We start from the raw sequence: 16,801 nt of genomic DNA on the forward strand, positions 1-16,801 counted from the left end.
CATCGGAAACAAGACCTGTAAGCCTGCATTACCAGAAAAAAATACTTATTTTGTTGGCATATCTAGTTTGCATAAGACATTAAACAAAAGAACTGTGAAATTGTACAACCCCTCAGTACTTTGTAACTATTAAAATCAGAGAAGAGGGCACCTGGGTGGCTTATAAGCATCTGACTTTGGCTCAAGTCATGATCTCACGGTTTGTGAGTTCAAGTCCCACTACAGGTGAGTTCGTACCCTGTTTCTCTCTTCCTCTCTCTGCCCCTCATGGGATTCTCTCTCTCTCCTTCTCTCGAAAGAAAGAAAGAAAGAAAGAAAGAAGGAAAGAAAGAAAATCAGAGAAGTCAAATAGCACATGCTTTTTGGCACAGGTTTGGGTTCAGAAAAACTTAAGCCAAAGGTTTTCAAATTATGAGTTTTCAGAGTTTAGCCCCTAAAGTTTACCCTCTTCTGAGCAGTTCCTTCGGTGCCTTCTAATATCCACAAATTCCCAACACAGCTGAGAAAGTCACCCATTTATCAGATGTTTCAGACTGCTACTCAATTATCAATGTCCTCTCCCCATAGGAGTCAGACCCGTCAGGCTTTGAAGCTTGTTTAACTTTCAACACTGGAACCTGTTGAGGTTACTGAGTGTACTTACATGAGGCTGCCCTGGAATGGAATTTTCATTGTCCCCATCGCTGTCTGAAGAAATGTCACCTATGTCTCCAAACAGATCCATGGTCCTACTATAACCTTCAGTGTTGGGAGAAAATGTACAGCATTAATTTCTCTGACTGAAGTTTTTCACACAGCTCTTACCCCATCACTTTGACGTTTTCCCAAGATTCATAAACCAAATCTCCTCTCTACTCAACCAACCTCAGACTGGCTCCCTGAGCCTAGCCCTCAGGAGCCCGTCAAGTGTCTCTGGATAGGGAGGGTGGCCAAGTTGGTTGGTGGAAGGCAAAGCTGCTGTGACAGCCAGCTTTCAAGATACTTTCTGGTGGTTCCTGCCTCTGGTATTCCTGCCCTTGCATAGTCTCCTCCAACACGTATCATGGCTGGTCTATCCGATCGATAGAATACAACCTCACTTCCAAGGCTAGGGCACGACATTGTAGCTTTTCTGCCTTGCTCTTTCTCTCCTGCTCTAGGTCACCCGCTCTAGGGGAAGCCAGCTGCCATGAAGACACTCAGGCTGCTACAGAGAGGCTCACGTGGCAACAAACAGACCTCCTGCCAACAGCACAAGAATGAACCATGTTGGAAACAGATCCTTCAGTTCCAGGCAAGCCTTTAGATAGTGTGTTCTCAGCCAATGTCTTGATTGCAACCTCATCACAGACCCTGAGCCACAACGACCCTGCTAAACCAATCGTGACCCTCAGAAATGGTGAAATATTAAATGTTTATTATTTTAATCTGGCCTTCCCAGGGGATGGAGTTGGAGAAGGTGAGGCATGGTATGCAGGTAACACAAGGTATGTCTAATCCAACACTCATCTCCCTAAGCCTTTGGATTCCCTCCACATAAGGCCAGGGAAGCTTTATTGCAAGTAGGTCACCAGTGAGTTTGTTTTAGTTAACCAACCAGCTACAGAGCCGCGTCTCGCTATATGCCATATGCGCTAACACATCAAATCCAGAGTACCTAAGTGTACCCAAACCAGTTTGGCCCATGCTAGTGTTATAGTCTGTCCTTCATCTCACATTCTTAGAATATACTTCCACACATATTCCCTAGGCTTCTCCCTGTATCAGCAAAATCTTGCCGTTCTTTTGGGAAGCTAGTTCTTCCTCATTTGGGAGTTCGTGCTTTCTTCGTCAGAGTCTCAGGAGGTCGTAGCGCTGGGTCTGCTGGTAACAAGTGGGTCAGACAGCATGCAAAGGGTGAGCCTTGAGGAGAATACAAACTGCCCCAGGTGACATTATTACAACATTTTCAAGCAAGGAAAGATCAGTTTCTTCAGACCTAGGGAAGCAAACTTCTCACAAGCAAGGGAGTCTCAGAGTGACTAGGAAATCGAGCTTTTCAGCTTCATCCAAACCACCCCGCTCCTAGTTTCTTTCTCTATCCAATGTCCTTTCACATGAGAGATACCAAGAAGCTGTGGATTCAATTAATGCTTTAATTCTGCAATTGCACAATTAAATGTTGTCTAACATCCTGCTACCTCGGCCTTCTGATTATGAGATAGAAGATTCTTTTAGGGCTGTAATGAACTCACTGGTTCTCTGACCATGACCTGAGCTGAATATTTAAAGACCTAAGCTTGTAATTTTCTTCTGTAAGTCCTCCAGAGCACTCAGAAGCATCCATGCCACACCACAGTCCAAATAATCATCACTACTGCCTAACAAAGTGTAGCAGCCATTAAAGCCCTCAAACATAGAGGAGATAATCTGATTCATCATGCCACCACACCATGGATTACCAGCAATCCCATTGCCTGTCGGTGAGAAGCTCAGACCTGCATTTAAACCCAAACTAACCTACCAATCGCCTCTTTGAGGATTTGTTTCCTGGACTACCCGGTCAGGTCCAAGTGGGCAAGAGAAAACACACCAGTTATCCATACAGAATTTTTTTTAAAAATTGTACTGAGGCGCCTGGGTGGTTCAGTCGGTTGAGCGTCCAACTTCAGCTCAGGTCATGATCTCATAGTTCATGAGTTCGGGCCCCGCATCGGGCTCTGTGCTAACAGCTCAGAGCCGGAGACTGCTTCAGATTGTGCCCTCATCCCTCTCTGCCTCTCCCCTGCTTGCTGTCTTCCTCAAAAATAAACATTAAAATTTTTTTTAAATTGTACTTAGGTTAGCACTTTTGGAAATGAGGGAACAGAGAAGAGGTGAAATTATTAAACTTAAAAACTTAAACAGTATGGAGCTGAAACTCATACCTGAGGAAGAAAAGTGTCCAGCTGGCACTAATGCCTCTGGGAGGGGCAGGTACTATAAAGCTGGCTCTCCAAGTGTTGGTAAAGCTGCAAATTGGACAGAGCTGCTGTGGGAAGGAACTGCCTCTGCTGAGACTGAAGTGTTTGTGGGCCTCTTAGGAAAGCTGCAACTTGACAGGAAGCCTCTAGAAAATTCCATAAACAAACAGGAAGGAGCAATCTCTTATTTGTCATCCAGTCTTCCAGTCTCCCTCCAGCGCCCCCTAACAGGGGGCAACTGGCAAAGATGAAATGTGATTACAGAAACTTGGCCCCAGCATCACTAAGCTTGCAAGATAAGAGCATAATAACGGACACACATGCCTACTAGTTTAAAATTAAAAAAAGTAGGGGCACCTGAGTGGCTCAGCCCATTTAGCGTCTGACACTTGGTTTTGGCTCAGGTTGTGATCTTGCGGTTCATGCGATTAAGCCCCATGTTGGGCTCTGTGCTGACAGCTTGGATCCTGCCTGGGATTCTCTTCCCCTCTTTCTGCCCCTCCCCTGCTCACTTGTTCTCGCAAATGAGTAACTTAAAAAAAAAACAAAACAGGCATACGAGTTTCAACTTGATAAGAAACAGCACGAGACTGAAGGTTTTGGTGTTAGGAAAGTGGCACAATGGTGATTTAGGACCTTCTCTTTCAAGGTCACTTTTCTATGGTCTGATTTCGGGATAAGCCTCCCACAGCCACCACGCCCAGATTGTACCAACAGCACGAGAAGTAGGGTGGAATCCATTCCTAAGTGAAAGATCAGTGTATGTAGAAGAACACCACAGAAAAGACATATGTGCGTGCTAAATTTAAAACATACCTGCAAATTCCTTGCCATTCCATCGACTCAAATTTCCCTCCGATTAGTGACTCACTTGTAATGAACAGAATGTGTTGGACTTCAATGTGACTTTCCATGCTAGCCACAAAACCTAAAAAAGGTAATACAGCTTGTCCCTGGTTCCCTCTCTTGGGTGCTTGTCTTTGGATCCCAAGCATCATGCTGTGACAAACGAGGGCCAGGACAGGGATGCAACAAGTGACACATTCACCGTGGGTGAAATAAGGGTGCCAGAATCTCAGTCATCAAGTTAAACTGCAGCACAATATTTTTAAAACTCCGTGTGAAAAACCCATGAAAATATTAAAATTTTAAGTAAAGCGAGGATCCATCCAGCTCTGTACTTGTGCAACTCGTTTCACTTGCCTTACCCTAATTCCAGTCATCAGATGCTGTTTACAAAAATGATATCTTGTTCATCATGGATTTTTGCATTCGTTCCAATTTTTTTAGATGTTGTATCACGATATTATTTACCTTGATTACTATAGTGGGCCGAACAGGGATTCCCCCCCCCCCCCCCAATCCCCACAAAGTTCATATCTACCCAGAACTTCCCAATGTGAGTTTATGTGGCAATAGGATCTTTGCAGATATAGTTAGTTAAGATGAAGTCCACTGACTTGGGGTTGGTCCTAAACCCACTGACTGGTATCCTTATAAGGAGAGGAAGACCTGGACACATACAGAGACACAGAGCAAACACAAGGGGAAATGTGCCATGTGAAGACCAAGGAAAGACTGGAGTTACACTGCCAAATGCCAGGGACTGCCAGGAGCCCCCAGAAGCTGGGACAAAGGAAGGAAGATTCTTCCCTAGAGACTTTAGATGGAGGCTGGCCCTGTCAATATTTTGACTTAGGATTTCCAAGCTCCAGAACTGTAAAAGAACACATTTTTGCAGTTTTAAGCTACCCAGTTTGTGGTACTCTGTTAGAGAAGCCCACAAACTCGAACAATCACAGAGGCTCTTTCCGTGCCTTTAAAACTCTGCACCCCAGAAGCATGCCTCACTTGCCTCACCCGGCCCTGACCAGGAAGCTTCTTCATGAGGGGGTGGGGAGGGAAAGAGCAGCAGGAGTTCACTGAAACCTCAGGCCTCATGTGAAGCTTATACAAAAATCAACTCACTTTCAGAAAAGTAGATTTCCTGAGCAGAGACTGGCTTTAAAAATTTTTTTTATTACAATTAAAATTACACAAAAGCAAATCAATTCATTTCAATCAAAATAACTCATGTTTACATATTTAATAAACTGTACAAAAAATACATAAAATGTTTTCACATTTTTCTTCAATCATCATCTTCTTCCTCTTCATCACTGATCACGTACTTCTTATGCTTTTTATTTGCTTTATCATCATCTTCTGCTTTTCTCTTTCCAGAAGGTTCCCCTTCCTACACAAAGAAAATTTTTAAAAATCTAGTAGTCAATAGAGAGTATTTACAAGAAGGTTTATCAAAAGTAGCTCTGAACTGAATGATCCTCTGAAAACACAAAACAATTTTTAGAATAAGAACATTCGCCAGATGCATAAAGCCAGTGGTGAAGGTCATGGCCAGTTTTCAAATCTACTAAGTACTAGAAGCATTCAAAAATGACAACTAACCGGCGTTAATTACAGACTAACTATAAAATAACCCAACTTCAGGGCTGTAAGGAAGAGCTAAGCAATTATCACCAATCTCTTGGAAGGAAGGCCTTGTACATGGAGAAGGGCATGCAGAAAACTGGAAACTAGGTTTGCCCTGGAAAGGATCAAGGCTCTCCCAAAGAAGTCTGCCTGTATAGCCACTTGTCCTGTTGTATATTTTTACAATGATCTGGTGATTAAACTTTTCTCTGCTTCTTCAGCAGTTCACCTCTTCATTACCTAAAATTCAGTATTTTAATGACCATCAATTTTGTAAACTAATGATTTGTTTTGGATATACTAAAAACTCACATCATAAAGGTATTTTTAAAAATATTTGAATTAAAAGCTTATTACACAAGTTTGCATTACTTAAAATCATGTACAATGCTGGGACACCTAGGTGGCTCAGTAGGTTAGGTGTTTGACTCTGGATTTCGGCTCAGGTCAGGATCTCACGGTTTGTGGGATCGAGCCTTGTGTTGGGCTCTGTGCTGACAGTGAAGAGCCTGCTTGGGATTCTCTCTCTCCCTCTCTCTCTGTCCCTCCCTCGAGTGCACACTCTCTCTCTCTCCCTCTTTCTGCCCCTACCCTGCTTGCATGTGCTCTCTCTCTCAAAATAAATAAACTTAAAAAAAGTAAATTAAAAAAAAAATTAAAAATCATGTATGATGTTCTAATAGAAACAATTCAGGAAGTTATCTAAAAACAATTTTTACAGATAGAATTCAAAGATATCAATAGCTAAGTTATCCAGAATATGACACTCCAGAATTGCTTAACTAGCTTCCTCAAAGATGAAACAGAGTGAATATTCTGAGGCTAAGGTTGCAAAAGGCCAGTGAATGGTAAACACGTGGGACTCTGCCACACTGACCCAAGCTACAGAAAACCCCTGCGCCATGTATACACGCAAATGACAAAACTACTCGTCACACTGAAACGAGGTTTGCTGCCACAGCTATAAGTGCAAGTCCATACAGACACAACAACAGGCTGCCCATGGTTTTGAAGGAGCTGTCTTCCAACAATTTATCTTCAAGACTAATTATAATTACTAAGTGTTTTTAAGGCTAATTTTTTTCACACTAATAAACCAGCTCTCAGAGTTTATTTAACCAAAAACATATCTAAGAATATACATAAATGAGAGTGTCTTACAGACTTCAACTGTATTACTAAGCTGTAATCATCAAGGCAGTATGGTACTGGCACAAGAACAGACACTCAGATCATTGGAACAGAATAGAGAACCCAGAAATGGACCCACAAACATAGGGCCAACTCATCTTTGACAAAGTAGGAAAGACTATTCAACGGAATAAAGACAGTCTCTTCAGCAAGTGGTGCTGGGAAAACTGGACAGCGACATGCAGAAGAATGAACCTGGACCACTTTCTTACACCATACACAAAAATAAACTCAAAATGGATGAAAGTCCTACATGTAAGATAGGAAGCCATCAAAATCCTTGAGAAGAAAGCAGGCAAAAACCTCTTTGACCTTGGCCATAGCAACTTCTTACTCAACACGTCTTCAGACGCAAGAGAAACAAAAGCAAAAATGAACTATTGAGATCTCATCAAAATAAAAAGCTTCTGCACAGCAAAGGAAACACTCAGCAAAACAAAAAGGCAACCGACAGAATGGGAGAAGATATTCACAAATGACATATCAGATAAAGGGTTAATATCCAAAATCGATAAAGAACTTATCAAACTCAACACCCAAAGCACAAATAATCCAGTGAAGAAATGGGCAAAAGACATGAATAGATACTTCTCCAAGGAAGACATCCAGATGGCCAACTGACACACACACACAAAAATGCTCAATATCACTCATCATCCAGGAAATATAAATCAAAACCACAACGAGATACCACCTCACACCTGTCTGAATGGCTAACATTAACAACTCAGGCAACGAGAGATGTTGGCGAAGATGCGGAGAAAGAGGATCTCTTTTGCATTGTTGGTGGGAATGCAAGCTGGTGCAGCCACTCTGGAAAATAGTATGGAGGTTCCTCAAAAAATTAAAAATAGAACTACTCTATGACCCAGCAACTGCACTACTAGGTATTCATCGAAGGGACACAGGTGTGCTGTTTCGAAGAGAAACATGCACCCCAATGTTTATAGCAACACTATCAACAATAGCCAAAGTATGGAAAGAGCCCAAATGTCCACAGATGGATGAATGGATAAAGAAGATGTGGTGTGTGTGTGTGTGTGTATATATACACATATATACATATATATATACACATATATATACACATATATACACATATACACACATATATATACATACATACACAATGGAGTATTACCCGGCAATCAAAAAGAATGAAATCTTGCCATTTGCAACTATGTGGATGGAACTAGAGGGTATTATGCTAAGTGAAATTAGTCAGAGAAAGACAAATATCATATGACTTCACTCATATGAGGACTTTAAGATACAAAACAGATAAACATAAAGGAAGGGAAGCAAAAATAATATAAAAACAGGGAGGGGGACAAAAACATAAGAGACTCTTAAATATGGAGAACAAACAGAGAGTTATTGGGAGGGGGGATGGGCTAAATGGGTAAGAGGCATTAAGGAATCTACTCCTGAAATCATTGTTGCACTATATGCTAACTTGGATGTAAATTAAAAAAATAAATTAAATAAAAATTAAAAAAAAAAAGTGTCTGAAAGTATGAGACCAACACCAAGAATGTCAAAGGCTTCTGGGAAAATATACTCCTAATCCCAATCACAGGAAATCCTACAAAAGAGAGGCAGCTGGGGCTATGCTGTTCCAAGTCACCTAGGGTCCCATGGACAGAGGGCAAGGGCCTCTAACAGGTGAGGCAGGGATGCTAATGTGGAGAATGAAGGTTCCATGAGAGAAGCAGGGAGAGGAACCAGACCACTGGGTACCATACTCTAATCCTTCTCAGCAGGTCACCTGCTCCATCTGAAGAGAAGGCTAACAACAGGCTGTAATCCTTTCTCTTCCACTGTCTTTGTGTTTCTTTCCACTTGGGTTTGTCCCTTTTCCACAGGTTCTCCTCTTACCCATTTTTCTACCTTTCAAGTTATTTAGGGTTTCTCAAGTTGTAACCACTTCCAAAAATAAGGGAGGGGAAAAAGCTATTTTTCTCTTTTTTTTGTAACTCTGACCCTGTTGGGAAAGGAAACTAATGTTTCCTATTCAAATACTACATGTCACTGTGCTATCCACTTTCGTATGTTATGGTCTTACAACAACCGTGCAAGCAGCAAACATAAATCCCGTTGCAGAGATGAGGGAACAGATGCAGAAACGTGAGATGACTTGTTCAAGGCCGTGGAAGTGGCCAAGATTCTACAGTCCAGTTCATTCCAATCCAGACTCATGCCCTCTCCCCCATATCCTCTGCTGATAATGGCAGTTCCCTGGGAACTTAGAATCTGCAGATCCCCCTGCATTTCAAAGACACACCCAGGCTCATGGCATCGGGATGGGGTTTGGTGCGCAAACAGGGAGAGGGACCTAGAGCACGTGTGAGCCTTACTCCTCCCCCTGACTGTAATCCACAGGCAGAACTTGAGCTGGGGTAGTAAGGACAAAGTGGCCAGGGGATGGGAGGTCCAGGCAGAGGAAATAATTTGTTGTCACAAAAGGGGAAGGGAGGGATATAGGAAGACACCTAACAGAGAGTATGTGGACAAGGGAGGTAGAGGGCAGTTCCTGTAACAGACAGCCAGGAGGCATTCACAAGAGGCATTTTTAAGTCAGGCAGTTACAGGTTTTCCCAGCCTAAAAGAAGGCTATTTCATGGATCACATTTAATAATCTCATTTCTGAGAATACTAGAAATAAACAGAAGTTCCATGGCAATTCTCAATTTTCATTCACAGTTTCTGCTTGCCAGGAAATAAAACAGCATCTGCTTAGATGAGGATTCCCGTTTGCCAACAATGCAACACACTGGAAAAGCATCATTAAGATCCTCTATCTAGAGGTGCCTGGGTAGCTCAGTCAGTTAAGCATCCAACTTCGGCTCAGGTCATGATCTCACGGCTCATGAGTTCGAGCCCTGCTTCAGGCTATGTGCTGACAGCTAGGAGTCTGGAGCCTGCTTCGGATTCTGTGTCTCCCTCTCTCTCTGCCCCTCCCCCACCTTGTGCTGTCTCTCAAGAATAAACAAACATTAAAAAAGTAATAACATAAAAAAATAAAAGAAAAACCTGGCATTCTCAATTTTCACAAGGTTATATGTAATTGAATTCTTTGAAGAATGAACAGGATTTTGGAGGAAAAAAAATAACCTAGACCCAAGTAGTATGAGAAAGCTGCTTTCACAGAATGATCCCATCACATAATATCTGTCATTATTAAAAAATAAACAGAAAAATTAATTAACTGATTCTAAGAAAATTCATAACATGAAGTCAGAATTCATACTTTCAGGTAATCTAAAAAGACCTAGTTCCAAGAGTATAGGTTAAAGGGATCCCAGGTAGCTGATACTCAATGCACCTGGAAGAGGCAAATCTAAATCATCTTTGTAGGAACCCATCAATCTAGGCCTCAAAATTCCCATCGAGCTGAGCTAAGTAAATCAATCATTTAATCACAGAATACATGAGAGAAGTCAGTCATCAAGAAATAGAGCCAGAAAATAGGCAATAAAATTACACACAAAAGATTTCAGACACTGGAATTATCAGACATAAAAGACTATATACAGCTTTAAAACATTTTAAGACATAAAAAGGAGAAATTGGAAATACAAGTTGGGGAAGGAGTTTTTACAACAGTCAATTTGAGAAAGACACTAAACTTCTACAGATGAAAACTAAAACAACTAAGTTAAAACCTGAGTGACAGAGATTAACAACTTGAGATGTAGTGAACTAGAAGGCAGCTCTGAAGAGATGCCCCAGAGTGCAGAGACGAAGACACGGGAAACATGAAAGATGGTTTGAGGGTTGTGGAGGATACAGGAGTAACATGCATTTAATTTAATTTAAATGCATTTAATTTAATTTAAACAATGCATTTAATCAGGGCTTCAGAAAGAAAGGACAGCAAGAAAAGTACAGAAGAATTGATGACTGAGAAATTTTCAGTACTGATGATGAATTCACATTCAGAACAAATCCCAATCAGAAAAATAAAAGGAGGGGCCACTGGGTGGTCCAGTCAATTCAGCATCTGACTCTCGATTTTGGCTCAGGTCATGATCTCACAGTTAGTGAAGTTGAACCAGCAGTTGGGTCCATGCTGTCAACAGAGCCTGCTTGGGATTCTCTCTCTCTGCCTCTGCCCTTCTCTCTCTCTCTCAAAATAAATACACTTAAAAAAAAAAAAAGGATAAATAAAAAGTAAAACCAAATAGATACCTCAGTACAATTCAAAAACACCAATGATAAAGATCTAAAAAGGCTCAGCTAAAAGAAGTCCTGGGGATGGAATGTACAGCATGGTGACTCTACTTAATGCAGTATTATATACTTGAGAGTTGCTAAAGCACAGACCTTAAAAGTTCTCATCACAAGAACAAAAATTTGTTAACTATGTGTGGTAATAAATGTTAACTAAACTTACTATAGTGAACATTTTGCAATACATACGTGTACTGATTGAATCACTGTATTGTACAATACCTAAAACTAATGTTACATGTCACTTATATCTCAAAAAAAGACTTAAAATTTTCAGCACCTGTACTCTTACAATTTGAAAAGGTTACTGTTAGAAGTATGAATTAAGATATTTTAAAATTACTTTGGAATAATTATTATTTCAATAGAAATTAAATTTATTGAACTATTCAATACTATTCAAATAGTACTTCATCTAAAGAAAAAGAGGGTTTCCTGCCATAAGAACTGTTTCCATTAATTAAAAAAAATGTATAGCCAACTAATCTTTGACAAAGCAAAAGAGAATACCCAATGGAATAAAGACAGTCTCTTCAGCGTGTGGTGCTGAGAAAACTGGACAGCGACATGCAGAAAAATAAACCTAAACCACTTTCTTTTTTTTTTTTTTAAATTTTTGAAAATATTTATTTATTTTTGAGAGAGAGAGAGAGAGAGAGAGAGAGAGAGAGAGAGACAGAGCACGAGCGGGGAAGGGAGAGAGATGGAGACACAGAATCTGAAGCAGGCTCCAGGCTCTGAGCTGTCAGCACAGAGCCCGATGTGGGGCTTCATTCAATTCACAGGCCGCGAGATCATGACCTGAGCCGAAATTGGATGCTCAACTGACTGAGCCACCCAGGCGCCCCTACCTAAACTACTTTCTTACACCATACACAAAAGTAAACTCAAAATGGGTGAAAGACCTAAGTGTAGGACAGAAAGCCATCAAAATCCTTGAGAAGAAAGCAGGCAAAAACCTCTTTGACCTTGGCCACAGAAACTTCTTACTCAACACGTCTTCAGACGCAAGAGAAACAAAAGCAAAAGTGAACTATTGAGACCTCATCAAAATAAAAAGCTTCTGCACAGCAAAGGAAACACTCAGCAAAACAAAAAGGTAACCGACAGAATGGGAGAAGATATTCGCAAATGACATATCAGATAAAGGGTTAATATCCAAAATTGATAAAGAACTTGTCAAACTCAACACCCAAAGCACAAATAATCCAGTGAAGAAATGGGCAAAAGACATGAATAGACACTTCTCCAAAGATGATAGCCAGATGGCCAACCGACACATGAAAAAATGCTCAACATCACTCATCATCAGGGAAATACAAACCAAAACCACAATGAGATATCACCTGACACCTGTCTGAATGGCTAACATTAACAACTCAGGCAACAACAGATGTTGGCGAGGATGCGGAGAAAGAGCATCTCTTTTGCACTGCTGGTGGGAATGCAAGCTGGTGCAGCCACTCTGGAAAACAGTATGGAGGTTCCTCAAAAAATTAAAAATAGAACTACTTTATGACCCAACAACTGCACTACTAGGTATTTATGCAAGGGATACAGATGTGCTGTATCCATCTGTATGGATAGAGATACACATACAAAGGGATACAGATGTGCTGTTTCGAAGGGACACATGCACCCCCATGTTTATAGCAGCACTATCAACAATAGCCAAAGTATGGAAAGAGCCCAAATGCCCATCGATGGATGAATGGATAAAGAAGACGTGGTATATATATGGAGAAGATATGGAGTATTACTCGGCAATCACGAAGAATGAAATCTTGCTATCTGCAGCTACATGGATGGAACTAGAAGGTATTATGCTAAGTGAAATTAGAGAAAAACAAATATCATATGACTTCACTCATATGAGGACTTTAAGATACAAAACAGATGAACATAAGGGAAGGGAAGGAAAAATAATATAAAAACAGGGAAGGGACAAAACATGAGACTCTTAAATATGGAGAACAAACAGAGGGTTACTGGAGGGGTTGTGGGAGGGGGGATGGGCTAAATGAGTAAGAGGAATTAAGGAATCTACTCCTGAAATCATTGTTGCACTATATGCTAACTAACTTGGATGTAAGTTAAAAAATTAAAATTTTTAAAAATGTATTGAAAATAGACAAAAGAAAGAAGAGATAAATAAACCTTCTGATCTACCCACACTGAATGATATCTAGTTTCTAGTCAAGCCTTGCCATCTCAGGGCCCCGCACACTTTCTCACAGGCCTTTTCATCCACCTAGAATGCCCGCCTGGCTGATGTGCCCCACAAGCTAACACTTTCTTCAACATCAGCGAGGGGTCTTCCTCTCTGAGCCACCTTCCAACACGCACCTGATCACAGGGCTCAGACCCTCTGGGTCACTCCTGGTCCTGTCACTACATTTATTTCTCAGTGAAGTGTACAGACACATCTGTGTTTCTAGGCTGTGAGTTCTTCTTCATTCCAGTAGTGGACTCAAGCATACAGGGTAACGCCCTACAATTGAACAAATTTGGTTTTACCTCATCACTGGTCAGTTTTTTTGCTTTGAGTAATCTTTGAGCCTTGTCTTCTTCTGATCCCTCATCACTGTCTGATGAATAGATTCTGGCTCGTTCCTCTGAAAGCAAAGGAATGATTTGTGAGTGATTTTCAGACAGTGATTTGTTCATTTCTGAGTTCTTCTGAAGAATATCTTTCATTCCTTTTGTATATTTTTGCAAGAAACAAATCATTAAAATTTTTTGGATTTAAAAATCAATGTAAGATTTAATATGTTGAAATGAAGCACTTGTCCTCTCATAATACAAGAATGGTTCATCTGACCACTATTAAGTATTAAAAAAGCTGTGTGCAAGGTCACTAAAGACACAAACACTATTATTCTTCCAGAATAACCTATGGACGCCTGATTCATTCTTTCCTGGGAGATAACTAAATCCCAAAATAAGCTTTGAAAATCAAATCAAGGGATGGAGTCCTGGTCCTGAGAAGACCATTTGATGCCAGATGGCCATTTCAAAGGGAGATGGAGAGGAGTAACAGTCTGCGCTAATGCCCCAGCCCAGGTGAACCTCAGGATGGAATCAAGAGCAGCTGACTTTAGACCAACCCCCTTGTCTGAGAACCCAGAGCCTACCCTGGAACTGAACTGAATGCTAATGAACTTGTCAGGTAGGTTTTCAATCTCTGGTGAACCGAAAGCATCCTCAATTTTTTTGTTTTTATTTAGTATTCATGTGGTTTATTTCTGTAACTAATCTTTTTTGTGGGAAATTAGCACTAACAAAAAAATCGCCTCTGTACTCTAGTCCCAAAATAATTAATAGGTAGGAAAGAAGGATGAAACAGCTCACCAGAACAAATGCAGTCACTGCAAGGAAAGGAAAAAGGTGTTTTATAGGATGACAGAGGGGAAATTTTGGTGCTCTTAAAATCTGTCACTCAATAAGGACAAAACTAGGATGTATGGTCACCCACGGTGTATCTTACATTGTACAGTGGTTCCCAAAGCTCTCTCGGGCTAACCTAGGGGGGATTAGAGTCTCATTTTACAGAAAGGGAACACGATATTCAGAGATATGAAGTCATTTGCCTAAAGCTGACGACTAGTAAGAATAACAACAATGGTTTTAGGTTTCATTTCTTTAGTACTTGAATGTGCCAGGTGCTGGGCAAAGTACTGTGTATGTATGACATCATTCAATTCTCAAAACCTCCTATTGTAAATACTATTATTAATAGGTTGGCTTTTTTCTAATGAGGTTAATAGAAGGTAGGTATTGTAACTTTTGAGAAGTCATCAATCCAACAGAAGAGTGGCAGAAGCGAGACTAGAGCCGGCTCAGGTCGGGAACCCAGGCCAAGTCTTCTACCTCGGGTTCAGTCTGCTTTCCAGCAGCTTGCCTTGCCGTGGGCTGTGGGGAAATCTCTGGATGCAGTACTGGGACTGAGACAGATGCCCCAGAAGTCATATGAGCCTGGTTCAAGAACCGTCCACTTACTAACTATGCATCTTTGGGCAAGTTACTCGACCTCTCAAAGTTTCTGTTCCTTCAGTAAGAACAAGGCAGCAGTTCCCACCCCTTCAGGTTCACCTGGAAGAATTCTGCAATGTCTGGTTTAGTAACTCTTGAAATGTATCACTCATTCCACGGATTCCTTAAAGATGAAATGTCCAGTGACTGGGCATTCAGAGTAGGCCAAATGCAAAGATAAGTTCCTGAACCCTGAAATTATGAAATTTAACTTCTGCACACTCACCTCGAATGCCCCCTTTATATCGGTTTTTAATGGCAGCCAAGCTGATGGACTCCTCGCCTTCCTCCTCCTCGTCATATCGATCAGGTTCTAGGTAACTAGCACTCAGTCCCCGCTGGTGCTGCTTCTCTCTCATTCGGCGCTGCTGAGACTCCCTACGAATAGAAGCCCTCAAACGTTCTTCTTCTTTCTGTAAAGAAGGAAATAAAATAGTGAACTTTGAAAAATGAACTAGTTTACTGCCCACCTGAAACTACTTTTACTCTAAAGAATATATGAATGCCCAGCCCAGGATAACACCTAGTTGTCTCCATTCTATACCTGTTACCACACAGCGATCACTCTCTTTAGTTCTAAGGCGTGAAGGTAACACAGGGTGAAGAGGCCGAGGGCTCTCTCGCACCAGCGGCCGATCAGAACTGGCACAGGCACGGCCCTGGGAGCTGCAGCGTCAGTCAGAGTCTGGAGAGCAGCAACCAGCCTGAAGAACCTCATCCTTGCCCAGTGGACGCCTGAGGGCGTCCGTTTCTGTTAATCCCTGAGACAGACAACCCAACTTGCTCAGGCTCCATCAAACTACAATGGTGCTCACATATTCCTGTCAGGGCCCCTCACCCCAGAGAGCTCCCCGTCGCTCCTGATGACAGGATGGGGAGGTGCTGGCAGGGGAGGGTCCCTGAGCCCCAAAGTAGAACTTTCACACCCTTCGCACCCTTCCCTGCCTGGCGATCCACACACTGGTGTTCACAAGACAGAGACACAATATGAGAGATTATGGCATTTCTTTGAATTTCTAATTTAAATGCTCTATATTACTGCATACAACTATACGTTGGTAAACATTCTATGCAGCAAATTTTTCATTAAGGTTGTACTATTGTATTCAGTATAACAGGGATTAAGAACCAACCAGTTCATTCCTTGTGCATTTTCATGGAAACTGGGGAAGTGGAAGACGGTTAGGGGGGATCTTGTAAGGTAATCCAGAGGGCTCTTCTAATCATGCTGAGACTAGAGTCTGAAGGTTCCTCCAGCTGCGTTGGCTTGAGCAGAAAAGGTGGGATAGTGGAGCAAGAAGTCAGGCCCCAAAGCCAGTGTACCTACACCCCACTAGGTTAGGCACTGCTATGAATCTGGTTTAGTTAACCTGCCTCCTTGAACAAAATATAAGGGGCCCAGGGCCAGATCATCAGCAGAGTCTGACAGGAGTCTGATAATGAGATCGGTAAGAAAGGCCCTGAGGCAACCAGAGTGTCTTAGCCTCACTGTGCCCTGGTGCACCAAGGAACAAAACCACACGAAGCAGGAAGGGCAATGGGAGAGATCTAGCAGATATCAGAGAAGATAGAGAAGAGAAAGCATGAAACTATACTGCTGCATTCGGCTTCTTAAAGCAAACGCTGCACAAAAGGCCACAGGAGTTGATAAAAGCATTATACTCCCATCATTTACAAACAATGCCCCAGAATTGACTTTGTAGCTAACTGGATTTGAAAACCTAGTAGGTAGAACATTATAAACGGACCTTAAAAACCACCAGCTACTCTGCTTGATTCTCCTTGAGGCATATTCCCACTTAAACTTCTGGTCTATTATTATTCTATTTTAGACTACATCTCTGGCATTTCCACTAACTTTTGACATCGATTCACTAAATCATCTTTGAAATTATATGCAAAAGTTCAGATCCTTTCAGTGATCAGTTTGTTACTAAACCCTGAGGACCTGG

At 41.5% G+C, this 16,801-nt stretch overlaps 1 protein-coding gene across 3 annotated transcripts in view; it reads right to left on the reverse strand.

Moving 5' to 3' along the window:
* Nucleotides 1-4,918: 4,918 nt before the first annotated feature.
* LEO1 (LEO1 component of Paf1/RNA polymerase II complex) overlaps nt 4,919-16,801 on the reverse strand; it is a 73,051-nt gene continuing 61,168 nt past the window's right edge. For 2 of the 3 annotated variants that reach the window (XM_040492705.1, XM_040492706.1), the window contains exons 10-12: nt 15,076-15,262; nt 13,335-13,432; nt 4,919-5,157 (exon numbers count right to left, since the gene is read on the reverse strand). In XM_040492705.1, coding sequence (XP_040348639.1) covers nt 5,053-5,157; nt 13,335-13,432; nt 15,076-15,262 — 390 coding nt within the window. In that variant the 3' untranslated portion in view covers nt 4,919-5,052. The remainder of the gene's footprint in view (nt 5,158-13,334; nt 13,433-15,075; nt 15,263-16,801) is intronic. The other variant, XM_040492704.1, reaches the window with a different exon arrangement.

The sequence above is a fragment of the Herpailurus yagouaroundi genome, unplaced genomic scaffold, assembly GCF_014898765.1.
Source record: "Herpailurus yagouaroundi ecotype Mexico unplaced genomic scaffold, PumYag 184, whole genome shotgun sequence".
Lineage (NCBI taxonomy): Eukaryota > Metazoa > Chordata > Mammalia > Carnivora > Felidae > Herpailurus > Herpailurus yagouaroundi.